Here is a 13,722-nt window from a genome sequence, read left to right as displayed (position 1 = left end):
TATGTGTATATATATATATATATGTAAACTTGTTATGTTAAATGTGATTAATCACAATTAATTGTTAGTCATAATAAAATGTATGCTTTTTTAAATTGTGAAACATAAAGAAAATAAATAGTTTATTTACATCTGTTATGGCATATAATAATAATAATAATAATAATACATTTATTTAAAGGCGCCTTTCAAAACACTCAAGAACATCGTACAGTTGAATGATAGTCATAAAACAAATCAAGACACAATACAACAAAACAGCAGCTATTTAACATATCATATGTGATATAAAGAGATGGGGAGTGTCCCTTATTTTCCTCTGCTGAAATTGGCAACCCTTACACTAACTGCCTCATTTGAGGGGAGTAAACTGAGCAGGCATTAGTAGCTTGTGGCAAAGTATCACTCTTGTGTTGTTAATTGGCAAGTCTTTCCTCTGCTGCCATTAACTTTTTGACCTGTTGACTTAATGATCTGATGAATCTCCTTAATGATCTGTCAGTCTGTCATGTCCTTTTTAGTCCTTTTTACAATGATGGCAGTTAGATCCCCTGCAAAGTCAAAAGGCATCTCTGACTCCTCATTTTGAATTTCACACATGCACTTGACCTCTGACCTTGCCCAACCCTGTCTTTGGGTTTGCAAGACACCTTCTGGGAATGACACATGAGTTCAAGCACATGAAGTAATTCATACACGCTACAGTGAGCATGCTCAGGATGATATGCAGGGCCAGCAGGGGTGAAGGTGTGTGTTGCTTATGATCTCCGCTGGCAAACGGGGCGGGATTCGGTGACCTTTTGACCCAGGAGTGTGAGGATCCCTGTGGGTCATTCGGGACTATATAGAGTACAATTACACAGGATGAGATGAAAAGAGAACGGATAGGTTGAGATCACTCTGGGACGCCCATTCCAATGAATTAGGTCATGATTATTGCCATTAACTATTGCAGTACAAAAAAATGTCAGAGTTTCAACATAATTTCTAAAACTCTCATGAGAGGCTGTCACTGACTGAGACCATTGCAGTCATACTTTATACTTACACATTATGTAATTTCATATACAGTATCATGTGATGAAAGAAAATACAGAGGGCTACTTATGAACAATGTCAGAAATTAATAAATAAATAAATAAATAGTTTATCCTATAGTTGATTTTCAGAGGCATTTTTACCTGAGGGGTTAAGTTTCAACACCTAAAATATTATTATTTTTTTCAATTAAACCTCTAAGGAATAGAATATTATGAAATACAGAACAGAAAAGCAAAGAAATGAACTAAGAATTGCTTCTAAATAAGTGTTTTATAATTGCCGCAGGCACTGGCTAAATTTTAATTTTAATTATTTAATTAATACCTAATATCTACACGTATCATTTTACAATTAAATAATACATTGTCTCATTATTTTATTTATTTATTATTAAAATGCTTAACCTGAACAATCTAGGCTATATATATTCTTTTTAAAACTGCAGACTAGAAAACATTTTGCATAGCACTCAGTGTTTGTTTTGCTCTCCACAGTAACTGATTGTAAAGCGTTCAGCCATTTTTGTCTAGTGCACCGGAATCTACAACAAGCTCCGTGTGAACGGCGTTGGCCTAGCAACCGCGTCACTAAATAACAGTCAAAATACTTTAACCACCGAGGACGGCTGCAAATATACACGAAGTAATGACTGCAACTTATTTATTTTACCTAAGGTTTGCACTTTTTATATATTTATAACTTTGTACCTTTGTACTTTGTATTTTTACGCGTGCCTGTCAGCGGTTGTGATTTGAAGTGAGGTAGATTTAAAATTGTGCTTTTAACGGATTTTGTTTAAATGTAAATGAGGTATTTAACTCGACCGTACTTCTCGCTATTGTCATATTTTATTGAAATACAGTGTTAGATATTTTGTAACAGTGCTTCGTTATACATTCTGCTTTTGTCATTTTTTTCCCCCCAGACGGATTGGATAAGAAATTATGGACAATTATGGATCTGGCATGTTTCGCCCTCACCCTCCAAACAAGCCTAGAGAGGGTCACAGGGGCAACCTGTCCCCTCTGAGGGGCGTCTACTCCGATCTCATTACTAAATCGGGCAAAGGTTTGCAACAGGTAAAACACTCTTTCTCTTCTTTTACTGCTTCTTTCTGTCATCCTCAGGAAATTAATGAAATCTGTTTTATTTTTACATTTCATTTTATTATTTCCAAAACTCTGTGTTTTCTGTTTTTTTTTTCTGGATTCCATTTGAATTGTTTAATTAAATTTTAATAATCAAAAAACATGTCTAATCAGTTGAATAAAACTTAAACAATTTAATAATGTATTAAAATGTAACAATAATAGGTCCCTGAAATCTGATATTTTCCCTAAATTCCATTTTATTTTTCCCAAATTAATTTTTTCCCCCCATATTCTGTGTTTTATATATAATATTCATTTTTTTTTTTTTTTTCACTGAATTTCACTATTCTGCCTGCGTTTTCCACATCACAGAAGTTATGGGGTCCTACACACACACATATATAAACATAAAAATATACCTTCCTTGTTTTGTAAAAGATGATTACCAAAACTCACGCTGTTGTTTTTAGACATATACGCAAGGTCCAGTGACCCAGCAGAGTTTACTGTGCCGGGCGGGATATGAATCCAACTCCAGCAAAAGTAAGAAATAAACCTATAATCAAGTCAAAACACAAATGCTAAAACTAACTGTACTCATTGTATTTTCTATGTTTTTGACTGTAGTAGCTGTGTTGAAAACGCCTCCTGACCTGCACAGTGTTCTGGAGAAGGACTGGCATGAACCATCAACACAACTCCAGCACGAGACAGACTTTCCTTCTGGAAGTTACACTCCTAAAGTTCAGCTACCTTATACTTGCCCCCCAGGACATGTGCCCCGCAAGATCGAGATTGAGAGGTGAGCAGTTCAGACAAATATCACCAGTGGTTCTCAACTGGTGGGTCACAACCCAAAAATGAGCCGCAGGTCTGTTTTTGGTAGAAGCTAACTAAATTAGATGCCAGCATGGACAGGATGCTTGACATGCTTTATCCTCTTAAAAACCATGAATCAAATTATGAAAGGTTAAGAAAAATTGTCTCTGTCAAAAAGGGTAACCAAAGTGTGTTCTGCTGTAAATCATTGGTTGTTGAGATTATTCAGAAAGGAAGTATTAAATTGATCAAAATTGACAGTAAAGACATTTATAATGTTACAAAGATTTCTATTTCAAATAAATGCTGTTTTTTTGAACTTCTCTTCATTAAAGAATCATGAAAAATGTATCATGGTTTCCACAAAAATATTAAGCAGCACATCTGTGCGTTGATAATAATAAGAAATGTTTCTTGAGCAGGAAATCAGCATATTAGAATGATTTCTGAGGGATCATGTGACACTGAAGACTGGAGTAATGATGCTGAAAATTTAGCTTTGCATCACAGGAATAAACTGCATTTTAAAATATATTAAAGTAGAAAATTATTTTAAATTGTAATGATATTTAACAATATTATTGTTTTACTGTATTATTAATTAAATAAACGCAACCTTGGTGACTTTTTTTAAAAACATTAAAAATCTTTATAATATATATTATCATATTTTTAAATTTTGTATTATATTAATATAATTCGTAATAATATATATCAGTGTTTAATTTCAAGGATAGTTTTGTTTGCTTGTGTGCCAATTTGGTTATTGGTTGATAGTAAATAGTTAGAGTAGTTATTTTTTTTAATTTTATTTATATATAATGCCTTATTTTCTTATAAGGCATTTTTCTAGATTTTTCATGTAGTATGCATTAATGTTGGTGTCTGTTTTAATTCTCAGACGTAGGAGGGAGTATCAGAAGTTAGATATCAGTAAGCTTTTGACTGAGCAAGGCATTGACTCCAACCAGCTGATGCCCAGAAACCAGACAGAAAACCCCTCCCAGCCTGTTTCAAACTACCTGCCTCTGGAGGTCATGCATGTTGCTTGTATATTGATTTCATGAAGTATTCTTGAAGTGAATTTTAATGTCAAAGTTTGCTCATGGCTAGTAATTGGCTGCATACTTGTGTTTATTAAATTTCTTTGTGTAACACCAGATATTAGACAATGAGGAGTTTGACTGCCGTACTCCAGAGGAATGGCTGGCTTTAGGTTATGAGCAGGGCTCCAGCAACCGCAAACCTGTTCCTGCCAAAGCCCTGCTGCCGACAAAAGACAGCATCCCACCTGGTACGGTGCTGTCTAAATGCTCTGAAAATACCTGACATATTGCAGTCGAATGGATCCCATCATTTGTCTTGTTGTTCCTCCTGAAAATAAATTCATATTATAGCCCATCCAGTGGGAGCAATATGGACACATATGGGAAAAATTAAATGTCTGTTCCTCATGTGTTTGACGTGTAGTGGATCCAAAGAGCCCGGCTTTGGAGTATTCTTGGCAGTTGGTTGGCGTACTACAATACAGCCAGGAGAAGAAGCAGTACTTGGTGCATAAAGCAGACTGTAATGGATGGGTTCGTGATTCTGAGGGAAAACCTATTTTGAATGGAGGACAGAGCGAAGGCATGTACAAAAGCCATTCATAAAGCTTGCTTATTTTAAAAAACCTCATGAAACAGTTTGACAAGCACTTTTTTCCTATGCTGACATTTTTCCTATTGAAATAAGAAAGTTGTGATGTGAAACAGGCTTATCCCAGAAGAGAAAGAAAGTAAATAAACATTTATATCCTGGCTATAGGGACTTTTATGTCATATAAATAGCATCAAACCTAAAAGACATCAACTGCAAGCCACAAAATGTTTTGGTTTCATGTTTAACTCTGTGATATAGTGAAACTTTCTTAAACCATTGTTTCTATTCCACACTTCCTTTCTTTTCCAGGGGTTTTGTCACTGCAAGAAGGGCAGTATTGGGTTCCCAGGATCAGGCTGCTGTTTTGTGCAGAGGACCCACGTGTCTTTGCCCAGAGAGTCCAGTTTGCACAGAACTTGAGACAGGAGACAGAGGCCTTAATCTTGTACCATCTTTCAATTGACTGTATGCCAGTCTGGAGTGGCACCCCCACTCTTGACCCCGCCAGTTTAGAACGCATGAGAAAATATGCACTCTCCACACCAGGCCTCCATCTTAAACGGTGAGAATGAAAATATTAACAAAAGTTTGGGGTCAGTATTTTTTTTTTTTTTTGATAATTTTTATTCGGCAAGGATATTTTAAATTGGTCAAAGGTGACAGTAAAGACTTTTTACATTTAGACATTGTTTCATCAAAATCTATTTTAAATAAATGCTGTTCTTTTGAACTTTTTGTGACTTTCACAAAAGTATTAAGCTGTTTTCAACATTGATAATGTTACCAAATCAGCACATTAAAATGATTTCTGAAGGACCATGTGACACTGAAAACTGGAGTAATGGCTGCTGAAAATTTGGCTTTGTCATCACAGAAATAAATTATATTTTAAAATATTAATATTACTGTTTTTACTCTGTGTGCTCAAATAAATGCAGCCTTTGTGAGCATAAGAAACTTCTTTCAAGATCTCAAACTTTTGAATAGTAGTGTATTTTTTTAGATTTTTTGTTTTTGTGCTAGAATAGTTATGGGTTTTGTATAAAATATGGATATAGTGGGTCTGCAGATACTATGTTATTGCCTCTTTAACAAGAAGTTAATCTCTGGCACTGGTGTACAGTAATGTAAAAAAAGCCAAATACTGTATGCATATGAATTCCATTGTACCCAAGTATGATCATTAAAAATAAAATATTAAGACCTTCCTATAAAAAACATCTGCACCTTCCATTAACACCAGATGTACAGTTCCAGAACACACACACCATATAGTTACTGATGTCTGCTGCACATAATTGTCACAGATAGTATTAGTTTGTTTTTTGTTTGACAAAAACACATTTGTCTATACAGTCTACAGGATTGTGAGGAGCGACTGAAGAACGAGCTTCATCTGGATTACATTCGCACTATGAACCGGATGGTCTTTGATAAGGTGGTACAGGACAACCCAGAAGAGCTTTCCTATATCACACTGCCTCAAAAAGAACCTGAGAGAGTTCCCGAGAGAGGTAGAGAGATGGACATCAGAATAGAGAAGAGACTACTTTCAGACTGTGCGAGATTTAATGATGATGATTTGTTGTTGTTGATGCCCACCAACAATTTCCCGTCTCCCCTCCTCCTAGGCTTGGTTTCAGTCCCTGACTATCCCTTTGAGAAGAACCGTAGAGCTTTTATCTTTAATACTCTGCTCACTAGGCCTGAAGTGATTGCTGTGCTGTCCAAAGTGAGAGAAGAGTGCAACAGGGTGGCAGAAATGAGCCTGTTTCATGTAAGCTTTGCAAAGTCACTTCGCTTGGAGGACTTTGAGTCGGCACAGTCTCAGAAGCATGCACAGGTAAACAAACTGCCACCTGCAAACATGTACACATACAAATGTTCCTCTGTGTCATCAAACTCTTTCTGTCTTCCTACAGGTCCATTTGTTTCTACGAGAGTCATGGCTGGCGGCTATATGTAATGCGATTACGTCTAATCTGCAAAATGAGAAACGTGACTGGTACATTCTCACTATTTCCCGCTGGAATGTTTACCGCATGTCCAAACTGTGTCGCCTGATGGCGCTGATTCACAGCTTTCAGCATGACTCACTCAGGTTCCTGGTGCAGGACTCCCTGGCCAGTTTGGCTAAGTTTATACTCGATGCTTGCCACAGTGTCCTACACTGCCCCAAAGATCTGACCTGGGGCCCTGATCTCATAAGCAGCCCATACAAGTATGTGATTTCTCATTATCCTAGTTACTATTTGTTAAATATGTTTATATGATTATGTTTGATATAGCTTTATATTGAATTTCTTTTGTATAAATGGAAAATCTAAATCAGTGGTTATCAACCAGGAGACCAGGATCCACTAGGAGGCCTCTACAAACTTCGAGGGGCCCCCAATCAGTCATAACAATATTTTAAATTTATTTATATTAAAGTTGACCTATTATGCCCCTTTTCACAAGATGTAGTTTCTGGTGTTCCCAGAATGTGCGTACATTTTGTGCGTGTCCCTTTAAATGCAAATGAGCCCTTTTCAGTAGAGGGCGGAGCTTTAACAGCTCACACTTCAGTTGCTCAACAACAACAAAGCTGGAAAATGTCACGCAGCCAAAATGACTATTGTCAGTAACGGTGTTCAACTTTACATTGTCTAAACTGGAGTCGGACACTGATGGAGAGACCAGCGTCGTAACTTTGCAGATGTTGTTTATGCTCAAACAGCAAGAAAGTGAAATCATAATCAAGGACCCCTTTAATATAATCTTTTAAAATATATATATAGTTTATATATATATAAACACTTAAGATAAAGAGTTACAATACATATAATCTTAGATAGGGGGGCCTTCGAATACTGTCTTGGACAAAGGGGGCCTTGGATTCAAAAAAGCGACACTGATCTAAATGAGACAATATGAGTGGCACTGTTTTTATATTGTATGTAACATATCCACATTCCAACATGATTTTATGCAGGCCAAAAAAGAAACCTCTCTTCTCAGTGGATTTGGTGCTCAACCAGACAGGGGTTCATTACAGCACTCCTCTAGAGAGCTTTGAGACCTCCGTTATCAACCTGTTTGATAAAGGAATCCTGTCCACATACAACATACCACGAGTAGACAAGGTTCCCTATCTGATTTCTGACACATAAATACGTTTTATGAAAAACTTTTACTGAATAAATGATCATAGATTAGAACATAAAGAGGTTGTGTTTATCAAAATTACTTTATTTTCTTGTTTTTTAATAAAAATTACAATACTTATTATATTATTAAAATTATATATTTGAAGCTTTTGTTCTGTTTTGTTCTTTCCCATTCTCTCAGTTTGTATTGACGAACTTGTTCATTGTTGAAGATATGGTATGGTCAGTGGGCTTGTGGGAACCTGAAGTCAAGAATCTCAGGGAGAGCATCAGTGTGGCCCTGAACCAGGCCATTATACCTCTTAGAGCCTACGCCCGTGAATATGAATGCCACCTGGAGCTCTACAACTCTGATATCAACACTTTTTTAGAGTAAATCTCTAATATTTGCTAGTTTTTTATATACTGATGATTGTGAAGAATGTACATACTGTATGCTGTAAACTGTAATACCCCACACACCAAGGATTGTCCTTCTGCTTATATTTTTGTGTCTTTAAGGTTGCACAGTCAGAAGAACCAGACCCCTCAGGAGGTGAAGCAGGAAGTTCTGGAGCACCTGAGGGAAATGAGACTTTTAGAACAATCCATCCCCTCTGCCATCATCATCGGACCCTTTGCGGTCAGCGTGGGGGCCATTCGGCAAACCCTGGTAAAGAAACAGAAAGCCCTCGCCAAAGCATTGCTGGACAGACTTGCCCTGAGGTTACATCAACAGATGCAGGATGTGAGTCAGTGTTCATTTGGACTAGAAGCATGTTTAATCAAGTCTGAATAAAAAGCTGATACATAATATTGTGCGTATGTTTCAGGCATGTAAGGAGTGTAAAGCCATCAGCAAAAAGCTGTTTGAGAAGCCCAGCTGCATTGAGGAGCTCATAGAGCAGAGAGAATGGATGAAACTAGTCCCTGAGCAGCTCAAAGTGCATGAGGTACAGTCACTGGTTTATCATTGCACAACATAACATGTATAATTTTAGATTGCCGCTTACAAAGTCTGAACTAAATTATATTATTTGCGATAGCTCATTAAAATGGGCACAAAAAAAAATCCCATACACTTTTATTGAAGTACTCAAGCCGCATCTAGAGACCTGAATATAATAGTGACTTGGAGGTTGGTCTATTGACTTTGTATAGTAATCAATCACCTAAAAACTAAGAACTCCCTAGCAACACCTTAGCAACCACCCAGAACATCCAAACAATGACATAGATATGTGCTAAAAATCACTAAGAACTTCTTAGCAACTGCATAGCAACACCCTGGCAGTTTCAACTCCAACACCCCTCTTCAGAAAATATAAAATCTAGTTTTTTTATGTTTTTTGCCTTTAATTGGAAAGGACAGTTGAATAATGACAGAAAATGGCACTATCATGTGGCATATCAGAGCACATGTACTACCCATTGGCCATGTCTGCCTAATTTAGACGACATTTTAAAGTCTCATTGGATTGTTGTGGTTATTGCAGTTTCTGAATGACTTTTCTCTGTCTTTCCCTGCAAATGGCCTCCTGCAGGAGCTTTTATCCAAAGCTATGTCTGATTATGATCTAATGGATGAATTCTTCTACAGTCTCTCCGATGAGGATTTCAATGAGAAGTGAGTCTAGCATTGCCTCGCCATTGAGTGAAATACTGTTTTAACCCAGTCCTTTTTTGTAGCCGAGCTCCTAAATACTAAATGTTGTGTAGGTGGACAGCAATGGCCTGGCCCCGTAAGGTCCTAAACCAGATGGAAACAGTGAAAGCCCAACATGTTGAGGATGAAGAACGCTTCCTTAAGATCCAGGACATTGACCAAAACAACCTCCTGGAACGCTTGAGCTTTCTGCAGGTCAGACTCACTGATTATTATTAAATGCATTATCAGTAGGAACTTACTTCCTGTTTTACTTGGCAAAATGTTAATCAGTTACTGAATTAAATCATACTATAGTCCAAGTCCAGGGATGTGATGTTTTATTGTGAAAATTTATTAAATGGTCACTCTGGGCATTGAAATTAAGTCACCTCTGTTAATTTTCAGAGGGTGGTCGCTGGATTTTCTGGTTACACAAACCTGGGGCGAGCACACGAGGTGGCAAATCAGGTGCGGAGAGTGGGCAAGCAGCTGAAAGAATGTCAGGAAATGGCACAGATTTACAACAATCGTGAACGACTCTTTGGCAAACCAGTCTCTAATGTAGGTTAACTCTAATTTTCCCCTTTTAATCTACAGACTAATGATTCATTGTTTTATTATTTTGTGACATTAATTAAACCGTACTTTTCCTATATAATAAATTGCATTTTTGAAATGAAAAATATTTTGTTTCTAATTTATGATCGTGGTCTAGTACACAGAGTTACAGACGCTGAACCGAGAGTTTCAGCCATTTCATGACCTGTGGAAGACGGCATCTAATTGGCTACGTTGGCATGAAAGCTGGCTCAACGACCCGCTGTCAGCCATCAACCCTGAACAGTTGGAGCGTGATGTCACTGATGCTTACAAGGCTATGCACCAGTGTGTCAAGCAGTTTAAAGACTTACCTGGTAAGTAGGAAGTAAGTTTGGGAGGATACAAACAAAGCTGAGCTGAGAGGATACAAACAAAAATTTTATGTTTTTAGCATAATTTTGTCATAATTGATGTCAAGCATGAGATAAGTGAAGACGAAATTCTCATAAATATAAAAGTTGATGGAAATTCTATGTTTTAATACATTTTTTATATACACACATCTATTCATATCATTCTGTTAAAAACAGCTTTTTATGCTTGACTCCATTCAGCCTGTCAAGCGGTGGCATCCGAAATCCGGACTAAGATTGAAGAGTTCCGTCCATCCATTCCTCTGATACAGGGCCTGAGGAATCCTGGCATGCGGAACCGCCACTGGGATCTTCTTTCTGAACGTATCAATATTAATTTGGTATCTAAAGCGAACCTCACCTTTTCCTGTTGTCTGAAGATGGGCCTGCAAAAGCATGTGGAGGAAATCAGCCAAGTAGCTCAGGAGGCTGGAAAAGAATATGCTATCGAGCAAGTGAGTGTAATATTTGTCTCTTGGAGTTGTTTTTCAGGTCCATTTTACCTTTATGAGGCACATAAAAACACATTGTGTTATCCATTTATACCAAATACTTAAAGGATAAATTCATTGATTATAAACCAGACTAGAAATTGCATTTTTACTGCTTGCACAGCCACGTTTTATTAAAAGCTCATCTTACCTCCTTTAAATTTAACCAACACATAGTAATAAATTCTTTATTTGAGCAATGATGGCTCTTAATTATACCTTTTAAATAAACATCAAATACAAAAGTATATGTAAAGAATTCAAGGCATGGTAAACATGCTGCTAAAATACATTTTGGGAATAGCTAGGGGGTTCTGTACAGTTGCGGGTGATATCAGATATCAGAAAATTATAGTCTAAACTAATCTGACTGGCACTAAATTCATATTTTATGAGATACCTAAATCTTTTCTTACACTTACTAAATTTTGATAAATGATAAATTATTTAAAAAAAAAATACAAATTAACAATAGTGGAATATATCACAGGGGCTTTTCACATATATAACAGGGGCTTTCATCTTGTTGATATTTTTTCTGAATTGTATAACAGGACATTTCCACAGTCATATTATAGTATTTTTACTCTCATACATCTGCTTTAGGCTCTAAATAAGATGGAGAAGGAATGGTCAACAGTGAGGTTTGAGGTGATGCCATATAAGGAGACGGGCACTTACATCTTGAACAGCCCAGACGAAGCATCTCAGCTCCTAGATGACCACATTGTCATGACCCAGAGCATGGCCTTCTCCCCATATAAAAAACCCTTTGAGGAGAGAATCAGCAAATGGGAAAGTAAATTGAAAATGACACAGGTAAGCCAATGTTATCCTGTAGGTATGATTTTGAAATCTGCAAGGTGAAATGTTGAGTTGCTTGTAGGTGTTTTTGCAAAAACAATAACTAAATTAATTTCTTCCTTAAGATATGTTCTTGAAGAGTCTTATTAAGTACTTTTCCCAAAAGACTCTGTATCTCTGTGGCCCTCTGCTGGTAGGATGTATTAGAAGAGTGGCTTATCTGTCAGCGGTCGTGGCTGTACATGGAGCCCATTTTCAGCTCTGATGACATCAGCCGCCAGCTGCCTGTGGAAGGGAGTAGGTACCGGACCATGGAGCGCACTTGGAGAAAGATCATGAAGGCTGCCCATGATAACAGTCAGGTGAACATAGATTATTTTCTCATACTCTAGTAGATTTGTCAGTGGTTCATTAAAAAATTGAAATGTGGTTGTCTTTATGGGTCCAGGTGATTGAGGTGTGTCCTGACCCTCGTCTATTGGCCAATCTCAAGTACTGTAACAATTTACTGGAGCTTGTGCAGAAAGGACTGAGTGAATACCTGGAGACCAAACGAAGCGCCTTCCCTAGGTTAAAATGATCAGTTTTTATGTTTTTTTTTCATGAACCGTAGGAAAGGCCCAGGGCAATTCCATTAAACAATAATTTGGCGTTTAACATTTCATATTTTAATATAGCATTTAATTTCTTTGCACTTTCAATTTAAATTCACCTCTGCAGGATCACTATAATTGTATAAGGAATTATTTAATAACTCTCTTCATTTTCTGGTTTTAGATTTTATTTTTTATCAGATGATGAGTTGCTGGAGATTTTATCTCAAACTAAAGATCCAACAGCAGTGCAGCCACATCTTCGCAAATGCTTTGAGAACGTCGCCCGGGTGAGTCCTCTTTTACATAAAACAGATCAGATTTACTATGTTTACCATATTAGAAATTCAATTAATCAGCATGGCAGAAAATATCAGAATCATTTTGGTTTATGTAGTAATTTAATGATTCAATTATTATTATGAATTATATAGATTATGAAATCTGTTGTACTATATGCAGCTCAAGTTCCAGTCAGATCTGCAGATCACACACATGTACTCTGCTGAGGGAGAAGAAGTCCATTTGTCCGTTCCTGTGTCTCCTTCTGGGAATGTGGAGAACTGGTTGCGGGAAGTGGAGAACTCCATGAAGGCCAGTGTAAGAGACAACATCAGTCGCTCGCTGCAAGCCTATGTTGAGGTTAGTGTAGCTGTTGTGTTCTTTGTTTTTTTTATGAATGCCACCCTTAATATGTATAAATCACTCTATACATCCACAGTGCACTCGATTTTGTTGTTCTAAATACTATTTGAATTATCATTATACTGTAAGTAGCTAATTTTGTCAATGGTGGTTTTGATTGTTCTGATATAAAGAGTCAAATCTCTTTGTTCGTCTTTCTGCAGCATCCTCGCACAGAGTGGGTGTTGTCCTGGCCTGGTCAGGTGGTGATCGCTGGGTGTCAAACATTTTGGACCCAAGAGGTGTCAGAGTCTCTGGATAAGGGAGATCTGGCAGATCGGCTTTATCCACAGCTACAGATGCAGGTACAGATTGTTTACATCAGTGCAAACAATTAAACATTCCTGGTGATTATTTCCCTGTACACTGCATTTTTTTAGGTTCCATTAAGGAAACATTGGATCTAAATAAAAGTTTTTGTATATTCACAAACAGTTGGGAGATTTGGTTCAGTTGGTGCGGGGTCGCCTGTCAAAGATGCAGCGAGCGATACTCTCGGCACTCATTGTGATTGAAGTGCATGCTAAAGATGTGGCTGCTAAGCTCGTTGAGGAGGAAGTATCCAGTGTCAATGACTTTGAGTGGATCAGCCAACTGAGGTTAGGATTAAGGATCATTCATTTTTTTCAGAATTTTTGATGAATAGAAAGTTCAGAAGAAAATCATGTATTTTAAACAGGGTTGTCAAAAGTACCGACATCGGTACTGAAATTGAAAAAATGTGACGATACCAGCATTTCCCCCTAGCATTTTGAGCGCTGTTGAGCGGATTCTTAAACACTTCTGATTAGCCATTGTGTTCACGTGCTCAACAGATATGTCTGTGATC

General features: G+C 37.3%; 1 protein-coding gene across 1 annotated transcript in view; it reads left to right on the top strand.

The window, feature by feature from the left end:
• Nucleotides 1–1,970: 1,970 nt before the first annotated feature.
• The window catches only part of dnah1 (dynein, axonemal, heavy chain 1), a 37,926-nt gene continuing 26,174 nt past the window's right edge, over nt 1,971–13,722 (top strand). Inside the window, exons 1-26 of the mRNA XM_051912798.1 lie at nt 1,971–2,120; nt 2,603–2,675; nt 2,760–2,934; nt 3,853–3,985; nt 4,113–4,245; nt 4,422–4,580; nt 4,902–5,154; nt 5,949–6,106; nt 6,224–6,435; nt 6,515–6,813; nt 7,567–7,717; nt 7,923–8,113; nt 8,243–8,468; nt 8,554–8,673; nt 9,265–9,347; nt 9,440–9,581; nt 9,774–9,929; nt 10,084–10,282; nt 10,523–10,776; nt 11,419–11,631; nt 11,814–11,978; nt 12,065–12,186; nt 12,394–12,499; nt 12,672–12,851; nt 13,058–13,198; nt 13,329–13,492. Of these exons, the coding sequence (XP_051768758.1) occupies nt 1,986–2,120; nt 2,603–2,675; nt 2,760–2,934; nt 3,853–3,985; nt 4,113–4,245; nt 4,422–4,580; nt 4,902–5,154; nt 5,949–6,106; nt 6,224–6,435; nt 6,515–6,813; nt 7,567–7,717; nt 7,923–8,113; nt 8,243–8,468; nt 8,554–8,673; nt 9,265–9,347; nt 9,440–9,581; nt 9,774–9,929; nt 10,084–10,282; nt 10,523–10,776; nt 11,419–11,631; nt 11,814–11,978; nt 12,065–12,186; nt 12,394–12,499; nt 12,672–12,851; nt 13,058–13,198; nt 13,329–13,492 (4,343 nt within the window). The 5' untranslated portion in view covers nt 1,971–1,985. The remainder of the gene's footprint in view (nt 2,121–2,602; nt 2,676–2,759; nt 2,935–3,852; nt 3,986–4,112; nt 4,246–4,421; nt 4,581–4,901; nt 5,155–5,948; nt 6,107–6,223; nt 6,436–6,514; nt 6,814–7,566; nt 7,718–7,922; nt 8,114–8,242; nt 8,469–8,553; nt 8,674–9,264; nt 9,348–9,439; nt 9,582–9,773; nt 9,930–10,083; nt 10,283–10,522; nt 10,777–11,418; nt 11,632–11,813; nt 11,979–12,064; nt 12,187–12,393; nt 12,500–12,671; nt 12,852–13,057; nt 13,199–13,328; nt 13,493–13,722) is intronic.

This window comes from Ctenopharyngodon idella, chromosome 11 (assembly GCF_019924925.1).
Source record: "Ctenopharyngodon idella isolate HZGC_01 chromosome 11, HZGC01, whole genome shotgun sequence".
NCBI classification, from domain to species: Eukaryota; Metazoa; Chordata; class Actinopteri; order Cypriniformes; family Xenocyprididae; genus Ctenopharyngodon; species Ctenopharyngodon idella.
This window is presented reverse-complemented; position numbering and strand designations above follow the sequence as displayed.